Genomic DNA, 20,655 nt, shown 5'->3' with positions numbered 1-20,655 from the left:
AGTTAATTTTTATAGGTATTTTTTTATTTTTGCATTCCTTTAGTATTGTATATCAGATGATTTTTCTGTGCAATTAATTATATTCCAAACATCATTTTGGCATTATGCCCTCAATATATATAAGTAAGCTGTTGAAGATGTTAATTTGTTTGCTCAGAGTCACATAATAAGCAAGTTTAGAGACAATAGGAATGAAACCTGCCTCTCCTGTTTTCCTTTGGTGTGTTCTAGCCTTACAGAGCAGGAAACGTCCTGCAGGCCAGCCGGTCTCCCTAGTCCCAAACCTACTTGTGCACAGCCTATGAAGACCTGGACCTGACAGGCTTAAATCGTCTGTGTGTCCATGCATCCAGTTAGGTTTGTCACCTCGAACTCTGAGACAGCATCTTCTGTTCCTTTTGAGGGTATCAGCCACTGCAAAATGCTCACGAACCACTGAGCTCAGTTCCTTAGATTTCTTCTTCCATATGTTCAAAACTAAATATCTTCTCTTTTGCATTATGAATATATGCATTGCATAGGAAGAAAGGAAAGGTGGCTGTCATTGGGAGCTCCGTTCTGAGGAGCAGAGGGCCTGATATGCCAACCAGACCCAAAGCATAGGGAAGTCTGCTGCTTCCCTGGGGCCTGGGTAAGGGACGTTACTAGAAAACTCCCTTGTCTGGTACAGCCCTGTGATTACGATCCATTACTGGTCTTCCAAGTGGGCAGTGATGAAGTCCAAATGGCAAGTCTGAGGGCAATCGAGAGAGACATAGTGAAGATCATTTCTTTGATGACTTGTAAGTACTGAGTTCTATAATTTCTCCAATATGCTTGTTCTTGTGTTACCTAAAGATCTTCATAGCTACTTTGTCGATCGTCGTCTTTAGCTTTTTTACACTTATACCAGTTTCCTCTCTTCACCGTGATGTTCATCTGTAGATATACAGAATGAAAAAGGAACCAGGGCCCCCAGTCAGACATTTATCCAACATTAGTTTAAAATAGAGGTAAATTACCCATTATACTTGTATTTTTGCTTCACTATATCGATTGTTTCAAGCAGTCTAGCATAATCAAAAGAAATCTTTGTATATGTTTCAGTCTCTGCTTGTCTTTTTTTTTTTTAACATACTGATTGCACAAGTAATTTCTCTGAGTTGATTTATGTCTATTCACAAAAGCTATAAACACTGCAAGTTGCTATAGGGTTAGAAGTATGACCATTAATGACTACAAAGTGTGTTCAGTTAGATTTCAATTAATAACTTCTTCTTTTGTGTTAGCAATGTGATGTATTTGTCCACTATATAGATGTTTAAGCGTGGTCAGTCATTCTTCTTTGGCTCATGGAGCTAGCACTGATGTTTTCTTTTTATAAGGGTCTTCAACATCTGAGGATGAACCATGGTACCTCAACCACTTTGACTCACAGGACACCTGCCATGTGTCTTCTGTAGATAAGGCTGATGTATCTGGCTGTACAGAACCCAACACAAGACTAATCATGGAAAATGTAGTTTTCATTGTTAAACAAATTCCTGTAAAGATTAAATGTAACATTAAAATGAAAAGTGACATGAGTATAGACATACAAACAAAATAGCATCACTTGCTAATCAGTAAAGCGTTAAACAAGGGAGCCCTACTGTACGCAGTTTATACTTGTATTTAATAAAAATTTGCTGGTATCCAATTCAGAGTATGCTGCCGGCAAGCGTGGATGTGGACAGTAGTTGAGTTCTGAGGCTGAGCTGGAGAGGGGGAGAAGGAACAGCTGCCAACAAAGCCAATTGTATGTGGCATAGTTCCTGGGGAAAAGAGGCAGAAACAGTGAGAATTAAGAGTTTACTGCTGACCGCATTTGAGAGCCTGCTGTACTGACCGAGACTAAAATAAACTGCTTCTAACATCTTGGCAGTCATAAACCACTGTTGGTTAAACCACAAGTAAGTCTCCCTATGGACAGATGGCAGACTGGGGAAGCAAAGCTGAGGTTACCCTTGGGGGAAGATACAGAGCTTCCTTTTGGTGTTCCTCACAAATAGATGTTTTTAATCTCTCCAGACTTGGGCAAATCCAAGTCTTCCATCATGAGCTGTGATGCTACAGGATGTTTTTTATTCCTGTTCTAAGATCATGTCTGATGTCTGTGTATGTTCTGTGATGGTGGGGAGGTTCTGTTTCTCTCCCAGTGGTTCGAGTGTTAGTTGCCTTTCTTTGGAAGGCTGATTCCTCTCTGGGGTTTTACTCTACAGCAACTCAGCATTATCAAAGGCCAGTATTGTTACCATAGATCAGGGGTCCTCAAACTACGGCCCGCAGGCTGGATATGGCCCCCCAGGGTCCTCGATCTGGCCCCCGGTATTTACAGACCCCCCCGCCCCCCCCGCCGGGGGTTGGGGGGGGAAACCAAGCAGCCACAGATGACTGCCTGCCACTTCATCCGCACGCCGGCCCCCTGGTTAAAAAGTTTGGGGACCCCTGCCATAGATGCTCTAGGTTTACCACATTTTTCTTCTGTGCCCTTCTTAACATCTACAGCATCTCACTCCAAATGGAGCTGTGGTGGATTGCTTCTGTAAGGAACAGTTGTTTCAGTTTCCCGTGTTTGATATAACACATTTGATGGTGTTGTTGAGGAAAATACGTTAGGAAACTTCATTGAAATTAATTGGGGAAAATGCAGTTATGGAGCATTAGGTCATTGATAAATATTGCTGTGATTTCTGCACTTGTTCAGTCATGTCTCTTTCACAGTGATGGTTTTTCATGCTACATTTGGGCTGGGACCCCACAAGCTTAAGCAAAAGAGAACGTGGTCCTCTTGGACAGGCCTCTTCTATCTATATCCTGGGCCAACATGGTGCCACTGGGTTTGCTCTTGTAGACTGTTTATATTGATCCAAGGTCTGTTTCCTTTTTGAATTAGAAGAGGAAGAATCCTTTACACTAGACAAAACCTTTAATAACTGGAATCTGGATAGGTTTGTTATCTCTGTACTTGAGAGGGGAAGTGAGTGCACACAGAGATCTAGTAAATGCTAACTGAAATTGCTGTTGTGTGTAAAGTCTGTGAATATCTCTTAATCATTACATAATGTATAGTATTTAAATGCTATTTTTTTGTCATGTTTTTTTGTAGGTCTTGGGTGAGCTATAAGTGAATAGATACAACGTCTTTACAGTGGGTCTCAAAATTATGCGTATTCAGCAGCATGTAGTAACTGGTTCAACGTGACCTGTGTCTTATATAAGCACGTAAAAAGCCTGAGCCAGGCTAAGTCAATTTAAAAAAAGAAAAACATTAAAGCTGTGTTTCCTGTTACATGCTTATGGTCTTCTTTGGTTCTTTATGATCTTACTGTATTATTGGCCAACCATTGTATTCTACACCACCTGCCAAAGGGTTCAGATGGGATAGTGAAGTTGTTTTCAGAAAGGGGAAGCAATTAAAATCATAACTTCTACAGTACATTTCAGCTGGTTAAACAGCTTTTATGCTACAGGTACAGAAATCATGAATTTGGCTTACTCTGTTTCTCTGATGTTACTTGCTACAAGGATTTTGAAAGCTGCAGAACTGAAAAGGCTGCACAGTTCGTACATAGCATGTATGCTTAAGATTAGGCCAATTTTGCCACAGTTTAACTTATTCTCATCCTTCTAGGAAGTATACAACTAACAAATGGGTATGCACTTAAGAAAATAGTTTATATGGAAAACCAGAAATGAGTGCTTATGTAAATGCCTCTGTGTATATAATTTATTTGGGAAAAGGCTATATTTTGATCTTTGTATAAATCTGGCAGGATATATTTTCTGAAAGTAATAACCAGCTTAGTTGAAACATCAAGGCATTAATAACTAATCTTCATATTTTGCATGTATGTGTAGAATCTGTGTTTCTTGAAATGGGTAATTATAGAAACATGATTTATTTGCTTCGATTTTAAAGGTGTGTCTAAAGGATCAGAGGAAGAGTTTTGTATTATATGTAGGAGCTTGTTAACAGTAGAAACAGAATGAACATGCAGTTTTTATATCAGCGTGAAAGTGTTCGGCTGTGATATCCCAAAGCAGTACAAACATTATCCAGTCCTTGAGATTTTACAAAATTAATTGGATCAAATAAAAAAAGATCCAATATACAAATCTTATACCAGCAATGCAACGCACTAGTACCTTGGTCTGAATAGTATGTCTGCATATTTTGCTGCACCTAAAAATGTATGCCAGAGAGTGATTTCATTGGGTTTTGCATTTAAATAAGCAGATTCATCAGGGGAAGAAAGCCATTGCCACAACAGGAAGTTTCAGATTGGTATAATACAGTCACATTTTGCTCTAGGAATTTAGTTCATAAGGTCATGGTTGTGCTGAATGAGCCTAAGGAATATAGTGCTATATGCAACTTGATGCGAATTATCAAGCTGCTCATAAAAGATCAAATGAAAAATATTCTTTACTGTGAAGTGCACGAGAGAATTCATTATGCAGGTGAAATTAGTGTAATACTTTGTATTTTATATACTAATGTGGATTTCATATAATACAAAATTTGGTGCTTTATTTTCAGTAATATTTCACAAAACATATTCCAATATTTATTTGCATTAGACAAAGTATGTAAATAGACACTGGGTCATAGAATAATCTACTGTGGTTTTTTAAATTTAAAAAAAAGAAAAAAAAATACAGGAAAAAAACCCCAACAAAACACCAGAACTGCATTCATATTGATGAAATAATGCCTAGAAAGAATAATAAAAGACACAGTTGCTGTGGTTAGATCTCTCTGTGTATAAAGTTGACAAACACATTCTTGAGTTTTAAGAAACCACATTTAATTTTGAAATACCACTACTGACATAACAGTTTTTCAGTGTATTTCTGCTAAGCATTTGAGAAAATTACAGGGCTTCTGAACAGTGCCATCATACTGTCTCACTGGGCAGTTGCCTTCATCAAAATGGCTTTCCTGCCATTTACATGCCTCTGTGGGTAGATATGATTAATTACTTAATTTTCTTAATTGCTAGCATACTCCATTGGTGACAATGGCAATGGTATTAGCAGTTTCAGCTGTGTTTGGATTTGGGCAGCACTGGAATTGCACTTTTAAGATGGTTACATACTTTATATGTTGCATACCTATACTTATATATTGCATGCAGTGCATGCATCACAGGTTGAGATGTGCTGCTTTAATCCTTATTTTTGAATTATTAGCTTTAATGATTAAACAAACTGCAGAATTAAGTTCTCTGTGCAGACAGCAGTTGTATACTGAATAATGACTCCAGTATAAGACAACAACCTAAAATGGAACAGTAGATTGGATGGCATATGCAAATAAGAAGCTTAAGCTTCAACTCAATGTATGAAATCAATAAAGATAGACTACAATTCGATGTGATCACAGATTGAAAGCAAAAAAAAATAATATTTAAGGTCCCCATCCTCCCTTTACTGGCTTATTTTGAAAAACAATGATAAGTGCAATTGTGCATTTTTATTATAATATCAAATAAGCAGTGCACATATTGTTTGTGCACGCTATCTTGTTCCCAGTGTAGAAAGGGCAAGATAATTTTGTGGAAGATTTACTAGTGCTTATTAGCAGAAGACAAGTGGTAGTAGGAGACTCCTCTGATACTGGTCACCAGTAAAACCTAATGGTCTCAGCAGCCTCCACTCATCCAATAGCTCTTGAATGGTTTGTTGAAATTGGATGTCACTGCACTGTTTCCCAAGCTTAGCAGAATTTAGCAGAATGTGTAAGTAAAACGGTTCACTCAAAAATGCTTTTTTTCCTCACTTGTCAGAAGAATTCAAATAACAAAGCACAGTACTGAAATTCCATCTTAAAAAGATTGAGATGTTTTTCCCTCATTTTGGAACTTTTTATTTAATTTTTAATTTTCGATAAATTTTAACAGTGAAACAGTTGTCGCACAATAAATTTCTTCATAATACTGATATGTAGCTGTTCTTTTTGAGCACTTGAACGCGGCATCCTTTATCTGTTCAGTATATATGAATTAGTCCTGCTACCCCATAAGGGTGCTCATATGGATGTGATTGAAAGGGCAGTGAAGTCAATGGATTGATCTCATATTGATTTTGATGGATCTGGCTAAATTTTGGCATATATTTATTTATATATCTTCTATTGAATTCCATAGGAGAGAGGCAGTTGGATACTTACAAATATGTGGGCTTAAAATAATTCTTAGAAGTAATCAAGAATGGCAAAATTGCTATCTTAATTTTCTTAATTTTGTATGTCAATGTATATCTGATTGGTCTGGCTTTGACCTTTGCAGCTGATTTTTTTTTTTTTTTCCCTTTGGCATTACAGGAGAGCACTGAATCTAGGAATACTTCGAGACCCTGGATCAGAGGTTGAAGACAGACAATATCAAATAGATCTTCAATCTATAAACATTGGTACTGCTCATTGGAATCAGTTGAAACCAGAGAAGGAAAATGGAAAAGGAGGGGTTTTGACAGAGAGTGAAAGAAATTCTCAAAATCCAGCACTTGAATGGAACATGGCCAGTAGGTAGGAAGTTTTCCTTTAACTTATTCTTTTCTAGATATACGTAGCACAAACACCGCAGATATCATTTGCGGTATATCTGAATCAAACAATTCTGTATTGGTTTTGCTTTACATTACATGCCCATTTCCACAGAGTTCTGGATTATACATTTGAAATGTATATTACTATTATTGTTACACTGTAGTTGCTGTCTAGTTACTGTGTGCCTTTGTTTCCATTATAAGCTCTCTTCAGAGTGGCTTACTGTATGGCTGTAAAAATAACTCTGGGGCTGCAACTTCAGCTTGTCTGTCTACAAGCAATGGGATGGTTTGGAGGGTTGGTTTGTTTTTTGTTGTGTTTTTGGGTGTTGGGTGGGTTTTTTAATTCTTTTGTTTGTATTTTTACAAAGCTTGACTAACACCACTTTAGACATTTCTAAGTTAGAGAACATTTCCTATTGGTTCTGAACTGTTTTTTGCACTTCTGTAACTAAAACCAGATGAATTTTGAGAATGAGATATTTCAGCTGAGTCTCCCTTATTGTGTATTGTACGATATGTGCAGGCAAAACCCTGCCCTCTAGTTAAACATGGTTGTAAGATAAAGCATGCATGCACTTTCATGGTGTTCTGAATGTTAAGGTTTTCCGATATAAAATAGAGGAGGTTTATTGGCAATTTCTGAAAACTTGACATTTTTATTTTTGTTTTAATATAGTTAAAATTCATACAGGTGGTTTAAAACTGAATTTTTCTAGGCTGTGTAGCAAAGTTCTCTTTTTCAAACTCACAGGAATAAGGTCTGATGGTCAAGAGCAAGCTTTCAAAAGTCATTTAGTGGATTTAGAATCATCTCTGCTAGAAAGATGCCTGTCCGCACGTCTATTTATTTATTTTCATTTAAGATTCCTTTATGTCTAATTCATGTAAAAACAATCCAATTTTTTATGAAATGCATGCATAATTTTATGGTCCTTGAGATAAGATTCCTTCCTATCTGAATTGAGGGATGAGTTTCTAAAAGTGATATGGAAAAACAGGGAGAGTCATAACGAAAGTAGTGAAATATTGCTGGTTTAATTTAAAAAAAAAAAAAGGAAGATGAGAAGACACTCAGATTTTTCTGAAAGTCAGGCAAGCTGTACAAAAAGAAGCTATGTGAGGATGGCATGCAGACTGAGCTTTGTTAAGTGAAGTATTGATGAGAAATCATGAGAGCAAATAAGCTCTCTGGATGAGTGTGTGCAGGAAAAACGTGATCAAGAATAAATTCCAGTTTATCATTGAAAAACAGAGGGCAGGAAAAGCTGATCTAACCAAAGTAAGAAGTGACAGGAGTACTGATAAAAATCTGAACACAGTAGTAGTATCTGTTCCTCATTTATAAGTAGTACCAGTCCTTTCCTGTCTTTTAATGATTTATTTCTTTTTTGAACTAATAATTCCATAGACAATTTTTCTTTTACATTCTTAGCCTTGAAAAAATGTGTATGACCTTCTACTTGGGCCTTGATGTTGGGCAAGTTGCCCATGAAGTTCTTTCTTACAAGACAATGTAGGGCTGCTGGCATTTCTTGAAAGATAAGATGACATTAATTTCCAAAGGACTTCTGGCCAATTTGCAAATAAAGCTAAACAGCAAAACCAGCCACTGAGGAACTGGCTTTCTTCTTCATGCCCATTGGTGACTGAAACCATATTGGTAGCACGCTTTGGTCTGAGCTTTATGGTTATAGGTTTGGGTAGGAAATTTGGTGGGATTCCTGAAAAGCGATTAAGATAATAAGGGAAGCAGCTAGTACAGATAATCGGAGTTATCTCTCTCTCTGTCTCTCTCTGGGCCCCCCCTGCTTGGACATTCTTCCTTCAGCAGAATATTATTAGAATATATTTGACAAATAAACATATATATTTTGAAATTGCTTTTGAGTGAATCTTCTGCTTGGGTTTTAATTTATATCAGTTGTAATTAAGTGCATTAGCTTTTCCTTTCTGGTAAGCAATACAGTATTTTAATTCCAGCTTGAATTTGTTTAAAGAGAAAGTTGGTATGAGTGTTTTCTTGTCCTTTTGACTTACAATTTTACAAGTTTACTACAGTTTTTTTACAGGATGTTTGCCATTTTGCTTTTTAGTTGGCAGTCTGTCTTGCCGCATCCGAATTTATTTTATGATCTGTGGAAATGGTGGGCTGAGAAGTGGAAGAACCTGCATTGAACTCTGCCATCCACTGAGATATTTCCAGCATGCATCAAGAGGGTGGCTGCATGGTGTTTTACATGGTGCTTAGTGTTTTCAGGGCGAAGTTTATCTTAAGATTTCCTGCAACTACCACAGAAGCTTTATTCTTTGACCTAGTTGTGACACTGTTTTCTTTTTTAATTCTTAGACATGTTTAACCTGGAACATAATGATTTTTTTTTTACTGAGTTATTTTAGGATTAATTTCTTTGTTTGGTTTTAATATACTAATGTTTGTTTTTACTTATGGTTTAGACCCAGTGCTATGGTTTATTAGGTTCACTGGGTTTTAAGATTCTATTTGGAGATTTCTCCTAATTTTTTAATTCTTAGGTGATATGTGGTACAGTATGGAATCCAACCTATATCCAAATATTTCATACATACTTTACAGGAAACTTCAGCATAGATACCAGCCATTCATTTTCCATTCCCATTTCTAAAAACATTGCTATATTTTTTAAAAAATAAACTGAAGCTATAAAAATTCTGGAGTAGATTATATTGTAATTTAGTTGACTGAGTGGAAATTTGGTCTTGTTTTAAAAATCAGCATCAAACTCAAATCACTGTAAATATAAGACCTATGGATACTGTACAAACAAATACTTGAAAGCTTTTGACGTAATTTGTCATCTAAAAGCTTTAACTCTTTACACAGAAAGTAAATCCTTCAAAATTTCTCACCACGTTTTCTGGAGTTCAGTATTTCTCATGGGTCTGAATATTTTTCTTACTCTTTTCCACTGTATTTTGGAAAGCAAGCAGTCTTGCTTTGACACTAATTATTTAATATTTCAAGGTGTCTAGTGTAAAACTCTTCAAGATGGACTATTGTGAAGTGCCGGTTTGATGCCTCCTGTGCCTTGCAGGTCATCCCAAGCAGAATGGGGGAATTGGAGCACTCCAGTAGGGTGGGTGCCATCTCTCAAAAAAACCATCCAAATGCTGTGCTGTGCTGAGGATCAGGGCTCATAACTCTTCCCATTATGAAATGTTTATACTTCACTGTAGATGTTATAAAAAGCTCCCTGATGGTGTAATATATAAAAAGAATACTGGAAACAGTCAGACAGTTCTAATAAGGTTATGTACAAATGAAACCTGTCCACATTTATTCCCTTTACCAAACAGCATGTGGGGAACTGGGAGTACTTAACCAAAAGAAGTTTTCTTGATTGAAAACTGCTTTTTCAGCTTGCAGATCTCCTCCTCCCTCTCCCTCCTCTCAATGGAAAAAACAACAGCCCTGAAGGAAATAAAGAAATATATCCTCTCTTGAGGCCTCGCCCCCGTCCCTGTGCAGTCCTTCTACAGCTCCCAGCAGCAACTTCTGCTTCCTGCAGCCTGAATAAACTCTGGGTTTTTTTTTTTTTAAAAAAAAAAAAACTAATTGAGCTTAAAAGCATTACTTCTCTGTGTGGTAATGAATTGAGTGTGGCAATATACTGCATTACAGTTTTGTCCTTGGCATACCACCATCTGGAACAGCTCTCTGCAACTCTCATTGAATACACCAGGGAGCCAATGATCTGTTGTACGAAACTGAACAAAATACCACTCTTGCTTTGCAAGGATCCTCAGAAAGGTTTCCTGCAGATTTTTCTTTGAATAGTTTTCATTTTCGTCCAGCTTGCCCAGTTTTAATAAGGAAGACCAGAAAAAAGTGATCTGTAGATTGATATATAGGGAAGTAGGGGCATTCCCTATGAATCTTTTGGAATAAAATGCAATACATTTGTATTCAGTCCTGTATTTTAGTCGTGCTTGTATTCATACTGTGTACTTGTACAAAGCCTTACTCAGTATGATGGAGTATGTTATTTTCTTTACTAATCCACTGCAAAGAAATGTTGCACGGCAGTCTTAATAAGATGAAAATTAGCTTTAGTGAGGCATAATTATATAACAATAGTAATTCTGTATGGCCAGATGGTGTAGGTTTGTTTGTTGTCTAATTTTCATTATTAGATAGCCCTAAAAATGTTGCTATGCTCTTTCACTGTCTCTTGATGTGTCTTTGCAATACCTCAGAGAGCTAAAAGGATGTGAACTCTTCTGTCCACTGGGAGATGGAGATCTGAGGCATGATGATGTCATTAGTAGTTATCCCAATACATTTTTGCATCAGGGATTAACTGATTTTATAACTACATGGGAAAGGGAAACCTGCAAGAGAAAAATCTTTCCTAAGTCCTAAGGTAGCATGCTAACCAACATAACATCTTCGGGTTTGCATGCCTCACACTACTAGAGAAACTGTTTGATTACGTGGCCTATTCTGTGCTAATACATGGGGGTTTTTGCTTTTGCAATTTGCAGAATTCTTTGTGAGGATTCATCTCTTTGTAGAGAGTAAACTTACATGGCATACATAAACTGCATACGTAAACTCTTTGATTGTCATTCATGTATTGAATGTATATGAGTTTCTCCCTGACCTATGTATTTTTTAAGTATATAAGGGCTCTAGATTCAGTATGGTATTATGAAGAAAAATACTATAAGGGGAACATTTCCAAGTTTCACATCTAAGTTATGTTTAGCTTTACTGGCCAGTATTTTCTGTTTGTTTCAATTAGTTTTTTCCATATAAGAAGGCCAAATTGCAGTCCTCCTTGTGCATTTTCACAGCTTATCCAGTCTAACATCATCACACCTCCTTAATTAGTGCAGCATCATCTCTTTGGCAGTCCTTCCTCCTTGTATAAGTTCAGCTGCTTCTGAATGGATGTAATCAGATACTGATGATTTGATTTGATGTAATCAAGTATTGTTGCTTTGATTACAAAATACTGTTCTTCACATTTTTTTTCTCTTTTTTTCCCAACAACATTTTTTGTCATATTATCCATTAGATATGTCTTTGCTTTCAAGGTACTTCCAGACTCCTATGTCTATCCCTTTCCCTTTACATGTCGTTTTTCATTTATTTTGACACATCCACGCTCACTGCTCATCAGACCTCATTGTACCAGTTACCAGGGCTGCCGCATTTAATTGTCAAAGTGCTTTCTTGCTCACTCTTAGGCTAACCTGTATGTTATAAAGACATTTCCTGTGATCATTCACAAAGTTATTGCAATGTCGTCTTCCAAATCCTTCAATATTTTTTTTTCCTGTTATACTGTAATATAAAAACTCATAAGACAGCTTTCAGGTTGCCACTGTACAGATATCATTATTGATGGGGCTGTTAGTTGTTCTCTCTTACTTCTTGGTCTGCAGGTGTGGTTTTTCTTATACTTACACTGTAAGCCTTTGAGGACAGAGACCATTTTTGTTCTGTGCTTTTACAGTGTGGATACATGGTCCATAACCAGAGTTCATATTATTGTGTAGATACAGCCCAAATTCAGCACTGAGTAAAAGGCATCTCCAGGCTTTATCACAACTGCTTTGCTGCCTTGTTGCTTTGTATTAGCATATGGTCTTTCAAATGTGCTGTACTTTTAAGTGTAGATGATCAACTGCTTTAACATCTCTAAAAGTACTAGCTTTTCCTTTTTTTCCAAGACAAATATATAACAGATGCATAAATGAACCATGGAATGAATGTGCTGCAGACATAGAGCCATCATTACGCTCTTCACAATCAAGTTTTTTCATAAGCTCATGTGGCGTACACCTGTGTTAAGTTAACGCTGCACTTAGGTGCAGTGTGGAAGACTTAATAATTCAACGTGGAATTTGTTTCTTTGTTCCTTTTGTGCTCTTTCTCATATCCTCTCCCTTCATTATTTACTGTGCTCTGTTTGCCTTCTGTTTGTACTTACAATTATTTTGCTAATACTTGATTTGGCTGGGCTTCACATTCACCAACTAGAAATATGGAAAGTACTAAGTAGAGCAGGACAGGGATATCGTGTAAGGATGCTTTTTTAAAAAAAAAGATTAAAAAAAATCAGCAATGTATATTACCAAAAAAAGTACTCTAAGATGTGATGTACTAGGTATCTACTAGAATAGCATTTGAAAATGAAGAAATGGGAATATGTAAGAGCTGAAAAATAATTTGAACAATGATTGCAGAGAGCCAGTTGTGGGTTTGAGGTTCAACAAGTAACTTGCTTTTACAGCTCTTTCATGTATTGAAATCATACTTCCTAGCATTTTTATGCCCCTTCAGCTGGAAGTTTTCTAATGTATAGCTGTGTGTTCTTTCATAGTATTGTTCTGCTACTTAGGTCTTTCATTCTTCTCAAAAGCAAAGGCATTTCTGTCTCATCCTGTTGAGAAGGGGAAGTAGGAATTGGGTAGGAAGTCATCTGGTTTAAATTTAAAATGAAGGTGATGGCAGCGAGAGAAGCATTTGTAGAACTGGCAAAATCTAACACCCTTTTCTTAGTTGAAGATGTATGCTAACCACTGCTTTCTGGTTTGTGGATCTAATTAGACTAGTCTTGCTCTAAAAGTCATCATTAGATACCAGTGGAGCTACAGCTGACCAAAATGTTAGAGCTTTTAATGTAAGATGGTAGTTCTAACACTCATTAATTGGCTTGCTCTTAAGCATACCGCATACTGCTTATGGTAATGTGCAGCCTGCTCAGCAGTGTTTGTAAAGGTCAGCTGAAGCATAAGTTTTTTAGAGTTGAGCTCAGTAAATAGTAGCTCTGTGCTCTGTGGCATCTGCTGTTAACTTCCGTATACTCTTGCCCTAAATAAATTTAAAAGCTTTAAGGCCTACTGTCATCTGACAGTTTATATTCCCTTATAGATCGCCATGCTTTTAACATGTTTTGAGGACACAAGCAAATTTTTAGTAGAATTTGAAGCATCAAAATTGAAATAGTTTAAGCAGTAAGTTGTCATCTATGGATTTTGACTCTTTTGAAGCTGACTGAATTACAGTCATGTTATCTATTTGATTTCTTTTCAGCCTAACTCTTGGCCTACAAACCATCACATTTAAGATCTGTTTTTCAACAGAATCAGTTTCAGAACCATTACCTTTGCTAGGCTATGTATATAGATACCCATTCCTGAATCAAGAGATTTAATTACCTATTCCACATGCAGTCCAGAGGTTTCTGCATAGGCAGGCATATAACTATAGTGTTTAATGACATTAACATGGATAATTGTAGCTGATGGTAAGGACTAATTGTCTAATTGCATAGTTCATGCGTCTGGCTCACTTGTGTGATTTATGCTCATGTCCAAACTGCTGCATCTCTGTTACTTGAGATGGTGAGATAAAGGTAATACAGGGTTACCTAACAGACATGCAGATATATCTGTAGAGTTCTGCATAGATCTGCTTTCTTCTTCTGTATGGCAGTATAGTTTGGTCTTTTTTTTTTTTTTTTATATCATGATATTTGCATAATTTAGTGTATACTTTTAACGTGCATTTTTTCACAGTTGATAAATTTGTATTTTGTAAGCACAGGAAAATTTACCTTGGACCAATAACTTTTTGATAATTTTTAGAGTTCTCCTTCGTGAAATGCAGGTATTTAGCATTTCTATAAATGATGACAGGAAAAAGGAATTATTAACAAACTATCTGGATGGAAGAGTTCTCCCAGGAATTTGAACTGTATCCTCTTTTAGGGGCTGAACACCATCTTGATCTAATTACTTCCCCCCCCCCCCCCCCCCCCCCCCCCCCCCCGCCCCGATCAGAGGTTCTTAGATGGCATTTTGTGGCAATAGTTTATTTGACCTGACCCAGAGGATTCTGGCTATTTGGAATGTGTTGTCATAAGCTATTAGTGATCCATCTATAATAGTTGTGCCTCTAGGCTTAGTATTTGGTTAAAGGAAAAAAATAAAACACAAAAAACAAAACACTCAGATGGAAAACAAATGTAATTATCAAGTTTAATGGCACAAATATTCTTGGCAAGCAAACACTGATATTTAGATGGAAAGGTACCAACTAGGAACAACCAGTGACAGAAGCAGTGGAGGAAGACTGACATTACTCCATTTTCAAGGCATTTTAAACATCACTGACAATAGTTATTATAAAGTTAATGTGCAATCCCTAGAGCTTCATGAGATTTGCTCTTTAATTTTCCATGTCTTTGATTTTTGTGTCAGTTATGTTGTGTGCAGAATTTTTTCACCACAGAGTTTCAATGCATTAATTCAAATATTATGCAAGCTTCAGGGCAGCTATTCATAAGGTGAAGGGCAAGTTTGAAAAATACCGATAATAAAGTTTTTTTTCTTTGCTCAAATGATTTTGTATAGTTTGTTAAACAGTAGAAGCAGCAATGTCAAATGGCCAACTTATCTACCTGAAGATGGGTTGAAGTCAAATATTTAGACATACATTTTCTGTGAAATGAAAGAAAAAATCTGCCATCAGGATTGGAATTAACATGATTTATAATGATGATATTTCATGCTTATTGAGTTAGCAATGAAATGCCAAACTGGTATTGAAGCAGTTTTATGCTACATGCTGGATGTAGAGAAGAATATGAGAATTTTTTGTACCTCAACAATTTATAATGTCATCTCATCTTTTCTTTTCTTTTCTTTTTTTTTTTTTTTTTTTTTTTTTAGCATAAGGAGGCAACAGGAAAGGAGAGCAATTTTAACTCCAATTTTAACTGATTTCACAGTTCGAATAACTGCAGCTCCTGCAATTATTTTTACAAAAATTGACACTACAGAGAATTTACACCCAGAGGTTAGTATAAAATGTGAACACACATAGCATAACTTTTAATATGTGGATAATCTTAATATTTTACTCTTCCACCAGTTGAAATGTCCAGTTGTGTTTCCAAATACAAAGATCGCCAACTGAAAAGAAAAAATAAATAAATGTTTTAGTCACTAGTGAAATGTTCTTCCTCTGCTGGAGAAAGCATTTGTGTATAGTATTTGATATTAAAGGCAGCCTGTCCAGAGGTAGATAAGCCTGTTTGCAATTCAGAAAATGGGAATCCTTTAATGATTTCCAGCAATATTTTTAAAAGATTTGTGATGGAAAGGTGTTGAGAAGAGGTGCTATAGTACAGCGTTACAAAACATTGTATTCACAAGCTTCTCATAAAGCCTGAAAAAGCAATCTATACACTATCTATAAGAAGAAAATTGAACTGGGTTCTTTTAGCAAGATTTTCAAGCCACAGAATGCCACAGAGCATCCATTCCCAAACCATTACTGTGAGTACTTCAAGGTACTCCAGATTTAACAATCACTTTTAGCAGTCTGTTAATGATTGGTCTGTGAAGCATTTACACAGAAAACGTATTGGCTTCCTTTTTGGCATTAGTTTGTAGCTCAAGAATTTAAAACATTTTATGTGGGAGAAATATCAGAAAGGTTTTTTTCAGCTCACAAGGAGTATTTCTTATAATGGCTACCTTCTGGGAAGAGCAAAACTGATACAGGAGTGTGAATGGTTATTAGGTATGTGTTGCATTGCGATGTGCAGTAGGTGTATATTGTTGGAAAAAAATAGCTAATGGGTATAGAAAGAAAAAATTGACAACTTCATATTTTGTGTAAAAGATCATCACAAGGGCAGATGGAAAATTTTTTAATGTATAAAAGACAGAAAGCTTAGTAGGTGGCTAAGATGCGTAGAAGTTATTAAATTAAAACAAAAACAAACCAAAAAAAACCCCACACAACCTCTGAGCTTTACTAATGCTTCTGTTCAAAAATGTCAGTGTTTTCTGTACATGTTCCATGGATGACATTCCCTGATGAAGGGAGAGGTCTAGTTTAGACTATGAAGAGCTTGAATGTTGTGCAACCTTCTCATGAGAAGGGGCAGTACTTTTAATTATTAAGCAAATTTACTGCATTATTTTTTTTCATCTCTTTATTGCTTGCCAACAAGTAATTCTGTCCTAGATAACACCAGTAAAACAGTGGCCATCCACCCAGCTTTGCCAAGGTATTAACAATGCTTTACAGGCAAAGAGAAATCAATTAAGTTGGTTATCAGTGAGTTCCAATACATGGTTTCATTGTAAGTCAAGCAGAGTTTACGTTTAACAAAAAAAAAAAAAAAAAAAAAAAAAAAAAAAAAAAAAGTACATCCTTTTCTTGGAAGGAAAGAATTGGAGTAATTGCCAAGGAAATTAAAAAAATATATAAATCTAACAGTCCACTGTTTGATACTACCAAGAGATAGAAACAAGACCTCACTCAGGAGATGCTTTTCTTGCAAAATTTGTATTAGTAATTATGCTGTTTAAAGTAAATGAAAGAATAAGCCACATCCTTGTTTAGAAGCCTGATACACCACTTTCTCCCAAAAAGACTGAATTAATACTATATACGATGTTGAAGCATTGACTACAGCAGAGAATCACAATACAGTTATATAGAAGCTAAAAATTATTTCCCCAGTAGCTGTTATCTAGTATTTTCCCTTAATTTCTCCACAGGAAATCTTGGTATGTGGTCATTCTTTGGAGGTGAATGTGACAACAAACTTGGATTTCTTTCTCAATGTAGCTCAAGTACAACTTCTTCAGCAGCTGGTACAAGCCAATATGGTTGGACTGGAACCTTCCAGTAGCACTACCGAGGTAGGTTTTTGCTTGGTGTGCAGCTGTTTGGGTTTTTTTTAGTGTACCATAGCTCTGATCATGGGTTTGTATCGTTTAGACAAAATTATATAGGTAAATTAAATACATGTTTTATTATTGTTTGGTAGGTTAGCTTTAAAATGCATTTTAGTGTTGCTCTAACAATAGGATTAGTGTTATTTTAACAAGATTATTTTTCAGTAAATTAGATTAAAGTGGTTCTGCAACAATCATATGTACAAGGAGATTTATCTTACGTAAACGATGAAGTAAATCAGTTTTGAAGTAGTTTTTTGAGGTGGTTTTGCCATTTGACTTTACCTTTCATTGAAGCTTTGGCATCTTTTTTGAGTTCACATACTACGCTATGCTTCACTAAAGCCAGTAAACACTTTCTCTGTGCCTGGTGAACATTACTCACATTAACTGTCTTCACTCAATTCCATAAGATTCAATCCACCTCCGAATATTCTCATATTTCTTCAGTAAGAATGATGATAGGTACATCATCAAAGGTCCTTCATCTTCTGAACAATTAATCTCATATTTTTTCTGTGATCTTACAGTGTTCAGCAACTATCTCTTGACTGTGTCATTCTTTATTTTTGGAAGTTGATAGCTCAGTTTACATTGAAGGCTAGTCACTGACTGTGACAGACTTGTAAATTTAAATTATTAAACTGCTGAGCTGTTACAAAAAAAGGTAGGGGGAAAGAAAGTGAAAAATTTTCCCTAAGAACAAAATATGTATTTCTTATCTTCAGAACCAGGAATCTAGTAAGGCTGACAGCATCTTTAACACAGTAGCAGCTATTGTGTGACAAGGCACTAATTCCACTAGAATGGCTATTGGACCTATTGAGAAATCTTCATAAGTAAGAAAAAGAGTTAGGCAAAAAGTGAAAGAGCAAGTCACAATCAACTATTCCTTTCACAGAATCTGGCTAATCTGAAGAAACTGTTTCCCTTCCTTTCCTGGATCTCACAGATTCAGCATGCATGTGAATCTGGATGCAAGTGAGGAATGCTCTAGAACAGCCAAACTACTTATATTCCTTTCTGCTCACCCTGTAAAAAAAAAAAAAAAAAAAACCAACAGAATTTGTTTGTATCTGCTAATCTAGGGATCACATCACCCCCAACTCCTTTATCCCTTCCCAAGGATAGAGACAAATTAAGGGCGTCGTTTCATTACCATGCTGAAACACGGAAGATGTTGAAAAGAAATGCAGTGTATCTTTCTTTTCTTTGGATACTTTGCAGACCCAGGGCTTCTTTTGGAGATGAAATATAAATAAATAAGTATGGGAATATCTTCAATAAATAATTTGTGGAGCACTTATGGAGCACTGTTTTCCCGTTGTCAGTGGAATGGATAGAATCAGGAGATTTGAATGGGTGCCAAGTATTTTAATTTTGAGTTGGCACTGTGCGGAAGTGCTGCATGTGGACTGTACAAACTTAAAAGTAATTTACTACATCATTTCAGAAAGCTTTTTGTTGATTGCATCCCAAGATACCTATTTGTTCTTCATTGGTATCTCCCTTGCATTATTGAGATCTCCTGTGATGAGTAATGGAGTAATTTCTGGTTCAAGGTTATGTTTGCCTTCTCTTTAAGCTGTAGAACTATATCTTGATTTACTGAAAATGTAGAAGCCAATAGCTGGTTACTTTTTGTCCAGTTCTTTCTTCAGTGTTCTGTAATCTCCTGTGCCTGTATGAAGTCAACCCACCCTCTAATATATGCACATTTATTATTAACCTCATGTTTCTCCTTTAGTCAACAGAGAGAAACGTAATACACTGATTGATGCTTCTGTTTTCATCTCAATGAATGAAGCCTGAAGCCTGTACGTGGCAGCTTCACACCTGCTAATTTCATTGAAAGAATCAAAGCATAATTTAGTTTGGAAGACACCTCTGGAAGCCATTCTTTTGCTGAAAAGAACACTGCTGTCAAAGTTGGGTCAGGTTTTTCAGCACACTGTTCAGTCAAATCTTTATCTTTAGGGAAGGAGGTTGCACTACCACTCTGGGTAATTGTCCTTTGATAACAAGCCTTGCTTTGGCAAATTTTTGTCTTTATATTAATTCAGAATTTTATTTAGTAGAACTTTTAACCATTGCCTTTTAGCATTTCACTATACATCTCCAAGAACAGTCTGACTTAATCTTCTTCATAACCCTGCTTTAGGTAACTGGAAACAGCATTTTGAAACCCTACCACCATCCTTAGCGGTCTCTTTTTTCTATCTGAACAAACCTAGTGCTGTCACCCTCCTCATAAATTGTCATAAATCATAAAACCTGTGAACTCTTTTGATGATCCTCTGCACACTCAGTTTTGTCAATATTTTTTCTACTCTTGAGCTCAGAGCTAGAGCGTATTCTAGATGTGGACACACAAGTATCTAATAAAAGGAAATTATCTCGCTTCTAATCTGCTGGCTATGCTGGTACTAACAGTGCCCAAATGCTGCCCAGTAACTACTTAGACTTCAACCCTACAGGGGCGTGCAGCTATCACTTGTTCAATTTGTTGTCCACCAGGACCCTTGGGTTCTTTTCTGCAAAGTTACTCTGTAGCAGTTGGCCTCCAGCCTGTATTTAGTTCGGGATTTTTCTATCTCATGTGCAGGACTTTGCGTTAAACTTTAACCTTCATGAGGTTTCTGTTAAGCCATTCTCCCATTTTGTCAATGTCCCTTTGAATGGCAACCCAACAACCCCTCAATGTATCAGCTCCCCTCAGTCTGGCATCACCTATTTCTTTGGGTAGGTTTTGTATCATTGCCCAGGTCTTTAATAAAGACATTAAACATGATCAGACCTTGAGGAATGTCACTGTGTAACTAGAGTTCAGCTACACTTTGGAACAGTGGCCATTACTCTCTGATTTTAGTGGTCCAGCGTGGGTTTTACCCATCTTCAGTCCATGCATTCAGTTCACACGTAATCGTTCGGACACAAGTCTGCAGCGGAAAAATCTGTCTAAACTTTCTGAAGGTCAAAGCAGAGGTCATCCAATTCTCTATCCACAGAATCAATCATCTCATCATAGGAGGCAACCAGATTGTGGTAAAGCAGAATTTGCCGTTTGGTAAATCCATGTTGTTTGTTTCCAGAAACTTTTTTAGCCTTCAAATGCCTGGAATTCGCTTCAAATGTGAAAATGGGTTCTGCCACCTTCCTAGAGACTACAATGAGGCTGTCTATCAAGAAGTTCCTTGTATTCTCATCCTTGCTTTTTTTGAAGATGGTCATGATATTTACTGTTTTCCAGATATTAAAGACTCACAGACAACATGTCTGTTCACACAATAAGGAGAATCCCAGCAGTGGCACTAGCCAGTTCCTCAAACACCTTTG

The 20,655-nt window shown here is 36.5% G+C and overlaps 1 protein-coding gene across 6 annotated transcripts in view; it reads left to right on the top strand.

The window, feature by feature from the left end:
* Positions 1-20,655, top strand: part of VPS13B (vacuolar protein sorting 13 homolog B) — a 478,367-nt gene that overhangs the window by 306,130 nt on the left and 151,582 nt on the right. For all 6 annotated transcript variants that reach the window (XM_055706070.1, XM_055706071.1, XM_055706068.1 and 3 more), the window contains 3 exons: positions 6,347-6,550; positions 15,295-15,421; positions 17,140-17,283. In XM_055706070.1, coding sequence (XP_055562045.1) covers positions 6,347-6,550; positions 15,295-15,421; positions 17,140-17,283 — 475 coding nt within the window. The remainder of the gene's footprint in view (positions 1-6,346; positions 6,551-15,294; positions 15,422-17,139; positions 17,284-20,655) is intronic.

This window comes from Falco cherrug, chromosome 3 (genome assembly GCF_023634085.1).
Source record: "Falco cherrug isolate bFalChe1 chromosome 3, bFalChe1.pri, whole genome shotgun sequence".
Taxonomy (NCBI): domain Eukaryota; kingdom Metazoa; phylum Chordata; class Aves; order Falconiformes; family Falconidae; genus Falco; species Falco cherrug.
This window is presented reverse-complemented; position numbering and strand designations above follow the sequence as displayed.